The sequence below is a fragment of the Siphateles boraxobius genome, unplaced genomic scaffold, assembly GCF_051911475.1.
Source record: "Siphateles boraxobius isolate OS27281-9 unplaced genomic scaffold, OSU_SipBor_1 43, whole genome shotgun sequence".
Lineage (NCBI taxonomy): Eukaryota > Metazoa > Chordata > Actinopteri > Cypriniformes > Leuciscidae > Siphateles > Siphateles boraxobius.
This window is the reverse complement of record NW_027509064.1, coordinates 2,829,267-2,849,416: the sequence shown is the minus strand read 5'-3', so window position 1 is coordinate 2,849,416 and position 20,150 is coordinate 2,829,267. Positions and strand designations below refer to the sequence as shown.

General features: G+C 38.4%; 1 protein-coding gene across 5 annotated transcripts in view; it reads right to left on the bottom strand.

The window, feature by feature from the left end:
• Positions 1-8,247: 8,247 nt before the first annotated feature.
• hivep3a (HIVEP zinc finger 3a) overlaps positions 8,248-20,150 on the bottom strand; it is a 102,853-nt gene continuing 90,950 nt past the window's right edge. For all 5 annotated transcript variants that reach the window (XM_077200097.1, XM_077200100.1, XM_077200098.1 and 2 more), the window contains 4 exons: positions 14,477-14,652; positions 12,411-12,512; positions 11,247-11,920; positions 8,248-9,889 (listed from right to left, as the gene is read on the bottom strand). In XM_077200097.1, coding sequence (XP_077056212.1) covers positions 9,317-9,889; positions 11,247-11,920; positions 12,411-12,512; positions 14,477-14,652 — 1,525 coding nt within the window. In that variant the 3' untranslated portion in view covers positions 8,248-9,316. The remainder of the gene's footprint in view (positions 9,890-11,246; positions 11,921-12,410; positions 12,513-14,476; positions 14,653-20,150) is intronic.

Genomic DNA, 20,150 nt, shown 5'->3' with positions numbered 1-20,150 from the left:
TAGTAGACTGGTAGGGTTAGGGTTAGAATAAGTTGACATGTAGTTGCAAAGTTACTTATAGTCAGTAGGATGTCTGTTGGAGGACCATCACAATAAAGGGTTATCAGATATTATACTAATACTCTAATGAAAGTTATTTTACATGTATTTGCAAAGTTAGGCTACTTATAGTTAGCAGAATGTTCAAACGGGACCATCAAAATAAAGTGTTACCCATTAGGCTATAGAAAAAATGACAGACGTTAGCTTCAGTAAAGTTAGCTTCATTCATTGAGAGAAAAGGTATGACGTCACATGCCTGCCTTTTGGGTTTGTAGTCTTTGTATTTACGTATTTTCACAGTCTTATTGTGACGATCTGCGGCTGGAGTGCCCGCTTGAGCCTCTGGAGGGCACTCCTTCCTAGTTTATTGTTTCCATTATGTTTCACCCTGGACTGATTATGGTTTATTTGTTGCACCTGTTTTAGATTGAGCGTCCCTGATTTAAGCCTGAGTTTTCCCTTTGTTCAGGGCTCAGTATTGTAAGTGTTTGTATGTGTCTGACTGCATTACCTAGCCTTGTTCCAGTTTCCTTCTATTCTAGTGTTTCGGTTCCTTGATTATCTGCCTGTTCCCGGTTTCCCGTTTGCCTTATCCCTGCACGGATTTGATGTTTGTTTGGACTGCTTACCTGGTTTTGACCCCTGCCTGTTTCCTTGTACCTGTCTCTGGATTCTCCTCTTAATAAAGCCCGCGTTTGGATCACCTCTGTCCATGTTCCATGTGCAGTTTCATGACAGAATACTGAGCCACAACTGATCCAGCGGCTGAGAGGAACACTGACCTCGATATGGATCCCACAGCGCCAGTGGCGATTCTAGGGGGTGGCCTGGGGTGGCCAGGGCCACCCCTGAAAGCTCATTGGCCACCCCTGTGGCCACCCCAGATCTGATAGGTAGTTGGTCAAGTTCGTCAACACAAGAAACTAGAGAAATGCTGTCAATCAATGATGACAGCTGATCAACTGATTTAGGGCCAGTTTTACATTTTTAACTAACACCGTAATGGTTGAACTGAGGCTGTTAGAGCTGATTTCTGCTCAGCGGACGTTTGGCCATGCAGGTCAGGTGACCCATGAGATGAGCGCGCTGGCTGCTGCTACGTGAAACAGGAGGACGGTCGGTCACAGTTACAACAGCAACAATGATAAAAACGCTGGAATCTGTAGATTGAGAGGTATGGTAATTTAATGTTTAGTTATATCGAAGTTCCCTCTGAATGTGTAGGAAAACTGAAAAAAAAAGAACTACACTGTACTAGCTAGCTTAGCAGCCTGCAAACCAAGTTAAGAGTGCAGAGTGCAGACAGTTGAAGAGGGCGCGCGCGCAGCTCTTAAAGGGGCCACACCTTATTTTCCACTCGTTACACCGCCATGGAATGCTATTTTCTGGACTGAAGACTTGAGGGTGTTTTTTGCAGATGTGTGTGTTCAATAGAGCTAATGTTATATTTTTGGCCAACCCGTGTGTGAAATATAGTGTGACAGTCTAGATTTAAGTTATAACACAAGAACAAGCTGTGACTTATTTATTTGCTCTGTTATTTAAGGGTTGTTTTTGTTTGTATCAGTTAGCTCATCTTCACTTAAATTAACTTATTAATGTATGCTGAATCAAAGCCAATGTTTAAATTTATACCTTCATCTGGGCCTTGGATATGAATACTGTCTTAGTTGAAAACCACTTTTTGCACATTTTCATACATCACAAGGCATCCTAATGATATTATTCAGTCATCATATTTGCTTTACTAGTTTAAGTCCCCTCTTGTGGTTAAATAAAAACACACCTGGCAAAGAACAAATTAAGAAATTCAAATTCCAGTATCTCTAACAAATTATATTCTAAGCTAAATAATAACATATACTAAGCATGTAAAGAACAACAAATATTTATGTTTTTTTTCTTACAAGCTTAGTTTTTCTTCTGCTTTTACAGGTAAGGTCCTATCTTTAAGCATTTTGGTTTGTCCTGTTGGATTTCTGTGTTTTTATGTAACCACAAGATGGTGCCTCAATTAGTAAAGCAAACTCAGGTAACAATACAGGTGACACAGATGATGAGTTGATGACTGATGCATGTTATTCTATATAGGATGAGTTAAGAGCAGTTTATTTTGCTACTCTAATCTAACTTATGAAGAGACAAGTTAATCCACTACAAGAAAATAGCTCTTAGAAAATGTTTACCCTATCCTGACCATAATTACTGATTAAAAATAGACATGTTAAAATAACCAGAGATACTTGGGGACTGTGATAGGTGGTTAGGACTGTTTTTAACAGGATAGTCACCTTTATTTGACAGTTATGAGACAGGAAATCATGGGAGAGAGAGAGGATGTGACATGCAGCAAAGGACCGGGATTCGAACCATGGTCGGCTGCGTACATATACACATTAACTTTGCTATGCCATGGCCACCCCACACTAGCTTTGTGTCCCATCTTGGCCACCCCCCAAAAAATGTCCTGGATACGCCACTGCACAGCGCAGATCGTAAGCCTCCGTCAAGGAGAACGTCCTCTCAAGGTTTTTGTGACAGATTTTTTGAAGCTCTCTCGTCAGTCCTACTTGAATGATTTCTGTTTGATGATGCTCTTTCGGGGAGGACTGTCTGAACCGCTCGGCTCTGCTATACCATTTCCGTGTTCAAGCTGGACTCTAACCCAATATATTGACCTGGCCCTTTCCATGAGCGGTTCGGCTTTTACTGTGGATTTTTTGAAACTTTTGCTTCACAAAGGACCCGACGATTCGCCACTTTACAAGGTACCCACTGAATCCACGCATCAATTGTCTCCCGGTGAACCAGCGCATCACACGTGCTCCGCCGAGTTTGCGCTACATGAAAGCCCAGTTGAACCAGCGCTTCGTAAAGGGTCCGCCGTATCCACGCAACATGTGAATCCCGACGTTACAACACTTCACGTAAGCTCCGTTATATTCCTGCGTCAAGAGTTTTCTACTGAGTCTGAGCGCGTGCCAGCTGAATCAAGTGAGTCAAGTGAGTCAAGTGCCGAGTCAAGTGAGTCAAGTGCCGAGTCAAGTGAGTCAACTGCCGAGTCAAGTACCGCCGAATCAAGTGAGTCAAGTGCCGCCGATTCAAGTGAGTCAAGTGCCGCCGAGTCAAGTGAGTCAAGTGCCGCCGAGTCAAGTGAGTCAAGTGCCGCCGAGTCAAGTGAGTCAAGTGCCGCCGAGTCAAGTGAGTCAAGTGCCGCCGAGTCAAGTGAGTCAAGTGCCGCCGAGTCAAGTGAGTCAAGTGCCGCCGAGTCAAGTGAGTCAAGTGCCGCCGAGTCAAGTGCCGCCGAGTCAAGTGAGTCAAGTCCCGAGTCGAGTGAATCTAGTACCAAGTCGAGTGAATCAAATGAGTCGAGCCAAATGAGTGAATCCAGTCAAGTCAGTGTATCAAGCCCAGTGACTCGCCGTCGCAGGAGGAGGAGGACTCGTTTGGTTCGCCAGGCTCCGGTGGGTGTTCCCAGACTCCTCGCCCTGCCGGCCCCGCCTCTGCGCCTCGCCCTGCCGGCCCCGCCTCTGCGCCTCGCCTTACCTGCGCCTCTCAAGCTTCGGGAGCCTTTTCCAGTAGCGGTTTCCAGCCCGGAGGCTTTAGCTTTCAATGTCCCCATGAACTTTTTGGGGGGGGGCAATAGGTACCCTAAGAGGGCCATGGAGGTGGCATCTACGTGGACCCTTGCACTACCACCTACACCTGAGAGGGTCATGGAGGTGGTGCCTACATGGACCTTTGCACAACCACCTTCGGCTGAGTTTACCATGTCACTGGTCCTGTCCAGCCCTGTGCTCCCCATGTCTTGGTCCCCTGTTAAGTGTCCTCTGCCCTGGTCCTGTGTTATGTGTACTCTGTCCTGTTCACCTGTCACTTATGCTCCAGCCTGTCTTCCTGCCAAGCATGCTCCGCCCTGGCTACTTGCGGAGCGTGCCTCCCCGTGGTCTCTTGCCCTGCTCTGGTCTCCAGGCCCCAGGTCTCTCCATGGGCCTGGCCCCCTGCCTCTCCACGGGCCTGGCCCTCCATCCCATCCCCCGTCGACCTCCCTCCGGAGCTCTTAGGAGCGTCTGGAAGCCGCTCCTTAGAGGGGGGGTTATGTGACGATCTGCGGCTGGAGTGCCCGCTTGAGCCTCTGGAGGGCACTCCTTCCTAGTTTATTGTTTCCATTATGTTTCACCCTGGACTGATTATGGTTTATTTGTTGCACCTGTTTTAGATTGAGCGTCCCTGATTTAAGCCTGAGTTTTCCCTTTGTTCAGGGCTCAGTATTGTAAGTGTTTGTATGTGTCTGACTGCATTACCTAGCCTTGTTCCAGTTTCCTTCTATTCTAGTGTTTCGGTTCCTTGATTATCTGCCTGTTCCCGGTTTCCCGTTTGCCTTATCCCTGCACGGATTTGATGTTTGTTTGGACTGCTTACCTGGTTTTGACCCCTGTCTGTTTCCTTGTACCTGTCTCTGGATTCTCCTCTTAATAAAGCCCGGGTTTGGATCACCTCTGTCCATGTTCCATGTGCAGTTTCATGACACTTATACCTCAACAGTTTTACATCAAACTTTACTGCGACTTTCTTGACTTTAAAATGTATCTTTTAAATTGACAAACATCATATGTGTAATTCAGGGCACAATTCAAACGGGATCCAAATATTTTTTGTCTCTCGCCATTGACTACCATACAATATTTTTCCGAAATAAGATCCCATGAGCCGGTGTTCTGACGATTTGTGCTGCCTTGTCGAAAAATGCTACCGTAGCGCGAATCGATAGCAGAGTCTGTCGATTTGTGCTGCCTTTGCAAAAAAATGCTACCCAAGGGCGAATCGATCACAGAGAATGTTGATTCATTCTCTATTGTTTCCATAATTGTGTAAATCTCACAATATTATGACATCGTTATTTAATTTAAATCAGGGTAAGTGTATGGGGAGCATATTTTGATATTTTAAATTAACTAGCAATTATCACATTTGATATAACAAGTAAAAATGACATTATTATATGAAATACAATTATAATAAAATTCGATGGTAAGAGTACAGTATACTGTACTGTTTTTATTTTTAAAAAGTAAAAATTATCATCAAATATTCATCTTTGACCTGTCAAAATGTTCTACAAGTCTCCACAGAAAGGATGCATAGATTTATGGGCGTGGTAAGCAGAAGAAAAATGAGTCTGCACTTGCGCATAACCAGTAAGTAGCACATTTCGATGGGTAGCATGAATCGTCAGAACACCGGAAAGGGAGGGGAGGGACTTAGGCTCTCTTTACTTCGAACATCAACAAGAAGTGACATCACCCAACATCGCTAGCACCTTTAACTTAGGGGCCGCTAACAAGACACCGTTCTAACAGAAAACCCTTAACGCGGTCCGGCACGCTCATTCGCACAACAACAGTGCCTGGTGGCTCGAGAACGCAAACCTTGAAATACATTCAATGGTGCAAGCCTCGACAAAAATGTTTGCGCAAACTTCAAAAACGCAAACAAAACGCTGAGGAGTGATGGAACACTGTGGAAATGCTTGTGAAAACAAGGACACTGTAAAATAGTGTTACCAGATATAATGATTGTATTTAATTGAAATGACATCAGATTTTCAATCAAAATGACTAGTCAGATTAAACAGTTGCCCAAACATTTGTAAACATGACTATAAAAATGCTATTAATAGCATTAGTTATTAGAATCCACACATTAACAATATATTTGCATATAGTTTGAAATACAAGAACACATAATCATTTTGTGCATAGATTATCGAATAAATAAACATGGCCAAAGCAACAGCAGACTCTTGTAACATCATTTAATTTAAATTAATGTTACTTTTATATTTCTGATAATCCTTTGTCCTGTCTGTAAGATTACACAGGAGATGTAATCTCCTGTCTATCCGTCTATCTGGATACATCACAACGGGAGGAACACAATACTGACATCTTCCCACATCTAAATAATCAACACCACAAGAACAACTGAACCACCAACGAGAGCTGCTGATTTGACCATATTCTAGACTATTTACTGGAAATGCATGAGTGTTTAAAATGATGGCCAAAAATATTCTACCGACCATCACATACAACAAAGAAAAACACATATACACTGCAATGCCATAGAATATATAAATGCATATAAAAACATACATTTGTGCAGTAGGATTTCTATTAAGATTTACAGTAGGATATAGATATATTTTTAATGTGAGGAAAATGTTTTCGTTCCAATTGTTCCATGCAGTAACACACACACACACACACACACACACACACACACACACACACACACACACACACACACACACACACACACACACACACACACACACACACACACACACACACACACACACAAAACGTGAACATGGGAGTTTAATTTTATTGGCACCTTATATATTATTTTGTTAAATATATGTGATAAATGTTTTCATTTTATTACATACTGATCACACACACACACACATATATGTGTGTTTGGTGTTTGCAAAATGTAAAATGCAAACAAGAAAATATACATAGATCAGGAACATAATACATAAGGTTAATTAAAGCAAAAATGACTCCGGTTATTCAGCAAAGCTTTAGTCCTGGTGACTTGAATGACTTGTGGTACACAGAATCTGACAGATCTATAAAAGGATAGTTCACCGAAAAATAAAGTTCTGTCATCATTTCCTCACCCTCATATCCAAACCGGCATGCAAGGCAGAATGTTTAAGTTACGAAAAGGCATCTTAAAAATACCCTAAAGTGATCCATACTACACATGGCCTTAAGTATTCTGAAACATGCCATTGTCATGAACTGCATTTTTGTTTTACATTTAATGTTTCCTGAGGTGCACTTATTATGTTAGTAGGATTTTTTCATTAAAAACGCTTATAATTTAGAAATATGAGGGCATTTTCTACTCTGATTTCAGCAATATGATTTGTATGCTCTGTGGGGGCATGTCTCCCTTAAAAAAAAAATTGGTGGTGGTTGAGTAGATTCCCCCTTACATAAGTGAAGCGCTTTGAGTACCCAGAAAATCGCTATATAAATGTAACGAATAATCAAATCTTCAATGTAAATGCCCACTGTGATTGGGTAACATGAAATAACAAATAATGGTAACACTTTAAAATTAAGGTTCAATTTGTTCACTACATTAAAGTGAACTAACAATGGGGGAAAAAATACTTCTAAAGCCTTTCTTGATCTTTGTTTATGCTAATTTCACCATTTAATAATTTATTATTTAAATTAAAAGTTGTGTCTGTTATTATTGATTAATGGACCTTTAGTTACCATAAACTAACAACTTTCAAACTTTAGTTACTTTAGTTTAGTTAACAAACTTTCACTACATTTAGTATTTCAGCTGCTGTTAGGGTCACATGACTTAATTTGGGGGGAACATTTTAAAATATGATTTTAAAAAATCCAGGTTAGCTTTGCTTGTTTTTTAGGGATCTACAATTTGGCCAAAATGTTAGTATTAAGTAAAATTACTAAATAAATCAAAACAAGAAATATTTTATTTCACTGTAAATTTAAAATGAGTAGGGGGAGTGGGGTAAGATGAGCCAATGAAGTTGACCCACCCCCTTTATCTTGGCAACAGTACATTTTCATTGTCATGTGACCATATATTTTGGAACCACCCATCATTTCTGCCAGACTGTGAAAAGGAGAAACACACGGCATGAGTGGAAGGCACCCAGTTACTTTAAAAACTGTTTTTGGCTTGTCAAAGTAAAATTTTAGCATAACAGATGTGGCTGTTACATCAAAGCAAATTTGTCCAGGTCTAAAAAATATTTATGGTCCATTATTGGTGATTTAGCAATGATTTAGCAACTATGCAAATCATTTAGCTAAATATTAGTCTGAATTGGTAAGCTAGTTTTGTCCAAAATAGCAGCTATGAGGCAAAGTGAGCCAAACAATGTGGGGTAAATTGAGGCAGCGTTTTAACTTACCCCACCATAAGGCTCTGAGGTATAAACTAGTATAATTTCAATGTAATATTACACAAATGGCTGAGTTTATCCTTTTTTATAAAAAAAAAATAGTTTGAGCTTATTTGATAGGAACAATGTAAGTACACCGAGTCCTTCTCTGAAAAGAACCAGAAGATGTTTAATCATATATATCTTTCCACCTGTAGTCCCTAATGGCCTAACATTTCAGAAAAACTACCATGCCAAGAACCTTTTGACAAAATTTTTTATTAGTTTAAGTGACATTTATTCATTCATTCTATATTTCATTCATTCTTAGTCTATTTTTTTTATTATCAATAAAACAGTTATCAAGGAAAATTGATTATTAAATTAGTTTTTAAAAGAGGTAAATGACATTTAAAATTTCATTCAGTTTCAGTTAGGTGGTCAGTTTACACCCAGATGGTGCAACTTACCCTCTGACTCGGATCAACTTACCCCTAACCTGGGGAAAGTTGAGCCACAGGAACACTTTTTAATAAGAAGTCATATATTTTTAGAACCCTTTGTTCTAGGAAACATCCTGAATTTTTTAAGATACTTTCATTGTACTTCTGCCTAATTTTCTCTTATCTTGAGGACCACATAAGAAAAAAAGGCTCATCTTACCCCACTCTCCCCCATTTAAGAAAAATAATATAACTATTTTACATTACAACTGTAAAATTACAACTGTCTTAATTTCTTCATTTTCAAACGTTAAGTCATCAAACTTTAATTTTGATGGTAAACTGTGGGGCGTCCTTAAAGCTTCTCTTTTGTTGATAAGCGCTTCTTGGTTGGCGCATGTTGGGTCCACAAATGTACGTTAAAGCGACCCAAACTGAGAGCAGAGCAGAGATGATTATCTAATTGTGAAAAGTGTTGATTACAGCATTATATTTATATCTACTCCAATTGCATAAATGTTGCAGGGATGAGCATTGCAGCCTAATGCGTAAAAAGCGCAACAAGATTTCTGCACTTTCACTGATGCTTTCATAATAACAAACACAGTGGAAACACAATGTAAATAATCCTGTTTTATTATTTCTCCTGCCTGCATATCAAACACGCCAGAGTGCGTTGATGAAGATGTAGGTGATGATTTGTGTCTATGCAGGCAGTCTATGCGTGCCATTTTTGCCCCAAGCCCCTATTAATTTGCGACACTTCTAAACAATACATAATGCTACTCTGTAAAAAGAGCCAAACTGAACATTCTGCCAAACATGCAGGTTTGGAATGACATTTATTATAAATGAAGAAAGAATTGTCATTTTTGGCTGAACTTTTTCTTTAACACTTAGTGTCCATGGATGTTCTTGAGCTGTCTACCGGCTGAGCTTTCTTGGGACTTCGAGAATGCTTTCTGTTATTTCTTTGAGAGATACTCTTCCAGGTTGTCATGGGAACACTGGGAACCTCCTTCTTTTTTGATACTAGCTCTGACTGAACCACTCCCTGGATTTGCTCCTTTTCTTCATTGGAGGAAGTGTTACTTTTAGAGCTCATCTCCACCGTAGGCTCTGTGAACACTATCAGCTGATTTTTACGATGAGGAACTTCAACTCTAGGACTCCCATCTGCCCCTTTCTCCTTTGTCAGTACAGTGACAGTCATCTGGGCCACACTGTGGTTCAGAGAAGCGCTTCGGAGGAGCATGTTGGAGCGTGGCTGCACCATCTGGATCCCGCCTATAGGAATCGTGAGGCTGAGATTGGGAATCATCACCAGGGGCTGGGAGTGCAGGGGCAGGTGACTTAACAGACGCTGGCCTTCTTTCGGCTGCATGTTCCTGGAGAGACGCCCATGTGGCAGAGGCCAAGACTGTGTTATGTTGGTCCTTCTCTTAGGACTGTGTGTTTTCTCCTTGAGGGGAGCCAGAAAGACATTTTTTTAGTGAAATCACCAAGTGGTCTGTAGGATATTGTAGAGTGACCACTAGTGCAGTCATCTTTATTCTAAGCAAAAGGACGTTATTTCTAAACAGTGTGGTTAATCTTTTTTTTGCAGCTACGGTCTTGACAGCTAAAGATAGTCCTAGTTCTTCCCAAATTTTTACTTCATACAGTAGATGGTAAACAGATGAGTATGCATTCATCATTTCATGGGTTACTATCTAAGGTTTTGGCTTTAATTGTATGTAAAGATCGGTGGCTTGACTTCTATTTGTAATAAAGGTGCGACACAAAAATATCACACAGTGTGCTTTTAGAATCAGGGTATTTGTTTTAGGATGTTTATCTTGGATATATTTGGGTGTCTTGTTTTCAGATTTTTTGCGCACTAATAAAAAAATCTTTCTATAAGTGGAGTAAAACAAACTTAGACAAAGACAGAAGCATCTACATATTTAGCTATCAAGACTAAAAACCCACAAATTACTCACTATTGAAACAAGGATGAATGGTTGTTAAAAGAGCATGGATCATTCGAAGAAACTATGTATTTTCTGAGAAAACTATAAATATAGAAATAAAAGCGCATTCAAAAACTTAATAAATACTTCAATCAATTAATAATGTTAAATATTATAAATTAAACAAAAACTTATAAAAAGTATAAGTTATAAAAAAAAAATACAAAATTATACTTTTGACCAACTTTATTTGTTACAGCCAACATTATTAGTTTTTCTAAAATGTTTTCTCTATTTAAACTTTAAATTTGGATTTAATATTAATCAAAAATATTTTTCCAAAGACAAAAATGTTTTTTTTATTATGAAGACCATATATCAACATACTAGTCAATGTGTAATTTAGTTTACTTACTATAATTAAAGACAACTTTGAAAGACCTTAATGTTTATTTTGCTGTATTTTTCAAATGCGTATATTTTCTTTTATGTATTAAAGGGGGGGGGGGGGGGGGGGGGGGGGGTCAGTGAAGCTAGCCAGTATGTGTTCTGCACATCAACACTGTTGTCAAGCGAAAATACAATTTAAATATTTTTTTCTCTTAATTTTTTTCTATGGGTGTAATTTGCTTCTAAGTGTAATAAAAGTGTCCTTTTCTTTTAGAGAGACTAAACAAAACAGGTTTAAACAGGAAACCATTATTTTTGATCAGGCCAATATAAAAATGCACTAAATAAATGGCACGGTCGTTTAACTTTCTCAATGCTGGTTTAAACTGGTAAATTTCTCTCTCTGTCTTTTATCACCATTATGGTCACTTGTTACTTCTTACATTCAGTCAGAAAGATCTACATAAAGACACTTACCGGTTTGGTCTTGAGATTTAATCTGTTGGGTGAGGCTTTTGTAGAAGCTCTGGGTCTATCAGCTTGGTACTGAACAGTCACACTGGCCCCAACAGTCAACGCAAGTGGACAACTGTGAGACGAAGGCTGTATGGGGGACGAGGCTCTAATGGGGGACACGTGTCTCTCTGGGAACGATGAGGTTGGGTGTTCAGAAGGAGAAAAAGAGGAAAGGCAGGATGATGGAAAGAGACTATGTCTCGGAGAGGGACAACGCAGAGGGGACATGTCTCTCTGAGGAGACTGTGGTAAAGCAGGGGACATTTGCAGGCCAGGAGACAGGCTGCGGATTGGGGAAGAGTTTTTCCCTGTGGTGGGTTCGAGGTGTGGAAGGGTTACTATAGACTTTGTGGTCTTCGGAGAGGCAGCTTCTCCATAGTGGCTCGGTTTTCGGGGGCTCATACTGACAGGTGGTTTGGGATGTTGTTCCCAGCCTGGGTTTGAAAAGCCAGAGATGTCACAGGAGCCAGAATGATCTCTGGAGAGAGACGTACTCTTAGACGATGAAGAGGAGCATGATGCTTGCTCGTCACCCTCATCATTGTCATCAGCCTCGTCCACATCTGTCTCCTCTGCATCTGAGAACTGGTGCTCCTCCACCAGATCCGTCTCAAGGAAACGTTTATCACTGTCAGCTACAGCAAAAGAGAGTCACTGTATCAGCTTACATTTAGTACGATTAATTATGCAACAAAAAAAGACAAATACATTTAACCAATTCAATCACTAACTAAGTAACCATACTTTATCCAAATGCCACAATAATTTATGGTAAATGCATAATTTATTTCCAAATAATCAGATTAATCGATGTTTCTTATAATTTGCTTTGATCTTTTGTTAAGTCAAATTGACAGACAAAATTGTAATGCTTTCAACAAACAGAACCACAAAAAGAAGTAATTGAGTAACTAATACTGAAGACCGAACTTGTCTGAATTTATATAAAATATACATGTACATGGCTGCCGAAAATTCAGCTTTGCGTTAACATATAAATTACATTTTAAAACTTAAAAAAACAGTTAATTATTATTGTAAAAATATTACTGTTTTAGTGTATTTGTGAATTAAATAAATGTAGCCTTGGTGAGCAATAAGAGACTTCAAAAATAAGTTCCTCACCTCCCTCATCTGTCTCAAGCTCACACTGAACTGGTCCTGGAGCGGTTCCCTCTGGACACCTCTTCCCATGAGCCTTTGACTTCATATGTTTGGTTAAATTCCCTGGGGAAAACAGTATGAGAGCTTCAACATGGGAACGAAAAAAAAAGAAACTTAATTATATAAAGTTCTTCCCTGTGAGAGTACAGGTGGAGACTTTGTCCATGTAAACAACCACCGATGTCATTGAACTAGAGACACAATAACATCTATTATAAACCTCTTTTTTTGTTGTGATAGCAATATTTCTACTACACGACAAGTCTTGTCCTTATCGTAAACGAGTTTAAATTTGCTTCTTGCTATTGCTAGTCAGGGGCAGGTGGAGTTAGGGAGAATGGCAATCTTATTCCACAGTACAATTAATTTGACCAAATATTTGCATTTGCCCTAGAGTAGGAGATGATGTATTTTGGACTGTTCATTTTAGATGTGTATATCTGCTAAAAGCAGTGGCGGGCCGTGCATTTCACACCTAGGCCTTCAGTGGTGTCCAACCTGAATTAATAACTTTTAATAGTGTAGCAGCGCACAAACTCTCAATAATTGTTGTGAAATTGTTGTTTTTATGTTGCACCGGCAGTTATTGGGTTAATGTGGTGAGTTGGGAAAAGGCCAGTAGAGAGAAACGAATGAGTGAGTTTGGCTTGTGCGATAGTGTTCAGTTGTTCTTGCATCCAGATTATTATAAGTTCAGAAGCGGAGCCTCCCTTGTCTTGTCGTTCAAGTGTTACAGTCCCTTGTCAGACGTTACAATAGTATTAATGTTTGAAAAAAATTATAATTAAGATTCGATCATACATTTCCAAGAAAAATTGAGAAGAAAATCAGATTCACCACGGGGAAAACGGGGGCAAAAGAAAGCATTATACTAAACAAAAAACTGATTATTTTTTTACAAAAAATCCATCCCAATTTCTTTCCTCAAAAAGACTTAAATTACTCAGTTGTACAGGTTATCTGTGCATTTCAGTCCCAACAACCTTTTCTATCGCCATCGAGGCTAATACTGAAAGTGGAGTCTGTCCCGTCGTTAAGGCATTAGTTTTACTTGGCTTTAGGGCTGAGAGTGTCCGCTCGACAGAAGCAGTGGACACAGGGACAGTCACCGCAACACATGGCGATGTGTACAGCTGACCATGAACTCACAAAAAGTTTTGAACGAAATCAATGAGATCAGCTGGACTTTTGCCTTCAAAATCAGACCTGCCATTCATTACAGTCAGTTCTGTTTTTACCCGGACACATCGAACAGTGTTCAGTGACTCTGCTTTAAGCTGGATGGCTGAAAAAGGGATTTTTTCCAGTAGGTTTGAACCTGCTGGGGGTCGAGGAGGGAAAGAAATATTAATGTGTGGGTTGAAAAACTATTAAATCTACAGGAATATATTTTAGTTTATGCAGTTCGCTACAGATGCGGTTTGCTAGCTTTGACTACCAATAAAAGTACGCGCTCTGACCATCCAATCAAAGCACGTGAAAATGCTGACGTTATTGTACGCCTGCTAGATGACCCCAGTGCAGTCAAAGTGAAATCGGATTGACTGATTAAATCTGACTGATTATCTGATTGGTTAAAGCAACAGTTTCACTGCCATTCATTTTAAGCTACTGGCGCTGCACTATTAATTCTGAAGGCCTCAAGGCAGATTTCTTTGGCCATGGCAACACATGATGGCAGAAATATAATTGGATAAAAGCTCTAACATAAACATACACTACTGGAAGCAGCACAACAAGAGAAAAGCTTTGAAATGAAGAGAATGGACTATTGGGAATAATTTAATACTCATTCATGGAAAAATATATTACAGTGCAAGTCGGTGATTCTGATAGTGTTTAGCCCAGCAGAGAAGGCCCACCACTGGCTAAAAGTTAATATAGTCTTTTAGGTGTACACTAGAATATAGTAGATGGGCTCAAAGTTAATATTAATATTAAATGTATATTTTACTTTATCAATAATATAATATGGACAGACATGAACTAAAAGCCACAAATCTCCATTCATCAGTTGAGTAGCATACCTTTGGTTTTGAAGGCAAAGTTACAGTGCTGGCAGACGTAAGGCCGATCGTCCGTGTGTAGTCGAATGTGTTTGCGCAGCATGCTGGGTTTCTTACAGCGTATTCCACACTCTTCACATACATATCGTCCTCTCCCCCGGCCACGTACATACACGTATTCCTCACTTGACCTGTAGCTGGAAAACAAAACAAAAAAGCTGAAAGAATATGTTGTGTGAACATTCACTGGGCTTTGCCAATGATCAGGAGTCACTGACAGATAACAGACTGACCCTTATACGTTGAACAACTAAAGGGAAAGACTATAGATAACCGTAAATGTTGGAAAGAAATATTGCAGAGTGTCGAGAGTGCTATTTATCATAATGAGAATTGTGGTTTTCAAACTAAAGGTAACAAAACAAGCACCAGAGAAATAAGTGATGAACCAATTGGAAACATCATGGCCAAAGCTTAAAAAATATGGACACACTGGTTTAAAAAAACAAAACACAAATTTTGAATTACATACATGTTTAGAATAACTGAAGTTCTATTAATTAAAAAATCATCATCATAACATCACATTTCTTGTGAGATAAATATACTGTATAATCACTGATGACAACCATGTGTTTAATTAGCGAATCAAACACATAATTAAATTACCGAATAATTCACTCAAATTTTTTTCAAAACAAAGCTATCATATTTCAGAAGACTCGCACAAACCATATGGACTACTTTTGACATTTCTGGAGCTTGACAGTTCTCATTATTAAAAAAGCACTTATTACGAAAATTAAATACTGTAAAAGACTGCACACAAGTACAAACTGAATGTAATGTATTCTGGCACTTAATTGCATGATAATTGTAATTAAATGAAAATGTATTATAGTTTAAATGTATATGTACTTATAAGCAGTTATAAGCAGGACTTAAGTAAAATACAAGTGCATAACTAATTCTATTGTCTTGGTTAAAAGGTTCTGGTGATTTTATTGTAATTAAATTGACAATTAAAAATTACACTCAAGTACTTAGTGTGTTAAGAAACATAGTCATGAAAATGCACTTAATTAATTATATTATAAATTAATCTATATATAGATTATTTAAATTAATTTATGCAAAATTTAACGTACCCTACAGTTGCACATAATTAAGTACACTTCTTTTTCACAAGAGAATACATCTCATTTGGGTTTGGACAAACATGAGGGTGATTAAATAAAGACTTTGCCTGAACAAACCCTTTAACTGGCTGAAATGCGTGCAGCAAAGAGGTGAAACATATCAGACTAGCACTATTTTTTCAATGTTTAATAAGTTAAACAAACATAATGGAACAGAAAAGCAGCACATGTAGGTTGACATTGACACTGCAAGTTCTCAACATCACCTTTAGGTTAATTAAAACAGAGGTTTTCAAACTGTGGGTCGCGACCCATTTGTGGGTCGCAGATTGGGAAGAGGTGGGTCGCGCAATCACTTTTGCAGCTGCAGCTGAATTTACGTTTCATGAGTGACACATACAAACAGGTTGCACGTTGAACCAACGTTAAATAGAAATCGCTATATTGCTTAGAGCGATTTAAAGTTAGATAAATGTCAGTATTGTGTTTCATGAAGCGCGCGCTTGCGACTTGTTGTGATAACAATTTTCACCGTCTCAGAGCGGCTTCGGTTCATTAAGCGTTCAAAAAATGTTTGGTGCGCATTATTAACGAGAAGAAACTCGTTTACTCCAATCACTGCACTGCATTCTGCATGAGATCGCATTACACCGGAGAATTCAAATGTCACGAAAGGTTGATTCAGGTCTGGGCTGCGTTTCCCAGAAGCATCGTGAGCTAAGTTGTTTGTAGAGACCATTGGTGGCAATGGTTCTGCGATCTACTCAGGCATACGATGCTTTTGGGAAACGCATTAATCTCTGTCGTCTGTTCAACACAGCGCTGTTGTCTTTCAGAGATATGGTCGTCGTAAGAGTGCGTTGTTTTGTGTTCCCTCGCATGCATTTTGATACCTACCAACGCATAAGGAAAATACATATTTAAAAGGTAATTAAAATTTATACACACGAGCACGAAAGCGTTTTCTGCGCTGAACAACGCAATGAGTTTAACAACACTCGCAGCATAAATAGGCTATTAGTATTGAAATTCTAGGTCCTGGGCATAGCCTACTGTCAAATAAAATTATTAGTATATAATATATATATATATATATATATATATATATATATATATATATATATATATATATATATATATATATATATATATATATATATATATATATATATTTTTTTTTTATATTCTGATTTTTTTGTCATATCAAACCTTTGGTTAAGATTAAGCTAACTTAATCTTTTTCATTTATTTAAATTTGTTTTGCCATGTTTGGGTAAATCAGTTGAGGCAGCAGACAAAAACTACTCAGTATTCTTCACATTATTTCAACAGCCATAAGGCTACTATTTTAATTCTCAAACTTTTTCTAATGTATGTACCATAAGTTTATTGCAATTAAACTTATATGTCATACTATGACAAGAAAAACTGCTCTAAAGAGAACTAACGCCTCCCACCCCACATTCATGCTTTAAAATTATTTAGGTGGGTCTTGAGATAGATTATTCTTGTCTACGTGGGTCCTGGAATGGACAAGTTTGGGAACCCCTGAATTAAAATACCAGCAAAGCAAAGCCTCTAGGCTGGAAAATGCGCATAAAGAGGCCTTCACATTGATCTCATAGGTCTGTGTGGGAGATCTGATCTCTAATCTATAGCACCTGCATGGTATGCTTTTAAAGGTGCTCTAAAACAACTTGGTATGCTTGGCACAGACCCTCTTTCAGACACCACGCATGCATATATATCCATATACACCCCCTCCACCTACCCACAGACACACACACATGGGTAGTCTGGCTGGCTATCCACCCTGTTTGTGTCCAGAAAGTCCCAAAACGGGGCCTCCACTTGACCTCAAACAGAGCTCCATTTATAATGTCAAGAACTAGGGCCCCCCCTCCCTTCGACCCCAATCACCACCACCCCGGCTCAAACATGGGGATCTTGCAATGCTGCTCTGTGCCCAGAGCCCAGAGCCCGGGCTTCTGTGCCAATGCAAACAGCTGAGAGGGGGGAACCCTGGACCCAACCAACAGCTCATAACCAATAACATGAGTACAAACCAAGAACTGTGTTGCCAGCTTTCTTAAAAATAACAGCCATAATAGAGTTCAATTTTGGGCGATTTAGTTTTTTAGATTTAGGCTGTGCAGTTATTTAGGTTTTGATGCGATATATTCACAGTTACAGACTACTGTTCACCACAAAGTAAAGATGGAATTAATATGATCCAATAAAGAACCAATGTCATTTTAAACATACCGGAATTCCAAAATGTTTAATTAAAGTAGGTCCAAAAGGCACTGCATTATATAATAATTAGATTTGATCTTTTCTGAAGAAAATACGAGTGATGCTTGGGCATGCAAAAATTGCATTTCTGAGCGTTTTTTAGCATGCTGCTACATAGTTGCTAAGGTGCTTTGCGTGGTTGTTAAAACATTTACACTTGGTATTAAGATGCATTTTCAATAATCCACAAGTAGTCAGTCGAGAAGCATTTCCGTTTACACCTGGTCTTAACATGCATTTCTAAATCTTCTGTGACCACTTGTGTTCGGACTTCGTCTAGACCTTCACCTCTTTGTCTCTTCAGTGTAAAGCCATTACGCTACCATTTAAGCAGTGTAAATGAAGCCATGATGCTGCTTGCAAGCTAGTTGAAAGAAAATGAATGGAAAGGATGACAGGATGTTTTGGTGCACTTTCTCAAAACACATCCTATAAAGGCCACATCTTAAGTCAGTGAGCAGTGAGGAGGTGGTATTTTGTTGCTGTTCAAACGCATTTAACCACATAAGCATCTACACTACAAAAGTAATCAGGTCTAATGCGTTTTTGTCTACCCCTGGAAGTGGTCGAAAGAGGACATGCACTAAAAGATTTAGACCTTGTTTACATCTGTATTTAACCTTTAATGTATGCCTGTGTTTTTTTGTTGTTATTTTTGGCCAGATTTATCAGAAAATTAATTATTTGATTTAAAAAAAATATTTGTCAGTCTCATTCATATCTGTAGTATGGTGTGGGATGAGTTATGCACTGAAATGTAATAACTAAATCTAAGTATGAGCAATATTGACAACTTATTATTGAAAGGTAAGACATGGCCTGAAGAAAGGGCATCGATCATGACACATAAAAATTCATGACATATGCATTATAGGATGAACTGTGCAGAAACCACATAATAACCATTCACCTGAAATGCTGGCTCAATCCGTTTCCAAAACTTTCACACAAAATCACTCCCCTCATACATCAACTAAAACCTCAGAGCTTCCATTTTAAGATGCACAAACCACCTTAACCACCTTCAGTATTCTCATTCTGAAGAGACATGAATGTGTCCAAACTAAAGACCATACTTGGATGGAGAAACAGCACAGCAAAGTAAATTTCATGGCTGCTGTGAAGAGCATGGTGCGTTAAAAATGCTATAATTCTTCAGAAGTGCCACATGTGGTTGTTTTTAGGAAGACTCTCTCTTTTATTAAAAATAACCACTCACTCTAATGAGCATCTCTTATATCTCAAAAGACGGCCGAGTTGACAACCCTTACGAAAAATAAGTTTATTCAAGTGTGCTATTAGTATACTTCTTTTAAACCAAAAACAAGAAAGTATACTTTCAGTCTACTTTTTATGTACTTCTCAGAAATATACTTCAAATTGCACTTAAGTATACTTGACTTGTACTGACAGAAAAGTCTAAGTATATTTGGCCTATACTTGTTGATCGAGATAAAAAAGTATATATACTTGTCCTTGTGTTTACTATTTTGATTGAGTAGCTTATTAAATACTTTTTTTTAAACATAATATTACACACTTATACACACTGTCTTATAAACTAACATGTTCAAGTTTATATAGTAACAAGCTTTCAGGTGTAATAGATTATAGAGTAAATAAAATGAGCATGGAACTGAACCTGATCTTGTACACAGCGATAATAATCCCTTACGAAAAATAAGCTTATTCAAGAGTTCTATTAGTATACTTATTTTCAACTAAAAATAAGAAAGCATACATTCAGTCTAAATTTTATATATTTCTAAGAAATATACTTAAAATTACACTTCACTTATACTCAGAGAAAAGTCCAAGTATATTTGGCTTATACTTGTACTCAATCTTTTGATCGAGATATACTTAAAAGTATAATTAAGTATTCAAAGTACACTTGGCTTGTAGTTGTGTTAACTCTTTTGATCGAGTAGACTATTAAATACACTTTTTTTACATAGTTTTTCATATACAGTCTTATGAAACTTACATTGTTTGAAAATATTGATTAAAATATTGTTATAAAACAGATATGTATATAATGATTCTGTGATTCTGATATGATATGATAATGATAATGATATGATTCTGTGTATCTGAATTTTTGTGTAGACTGGTAGTGTACATAGGAATTTACTTTAATTCTACTTTACTCTTTCCCCACCATTGACTGAATTTTCCAGCTGTTTTCACTGTTCCCTATCGGTCAGTCACTACAACGTAGGTCATGACTGACCAATAGGAATCTCGCTAGAGAGGCCAAT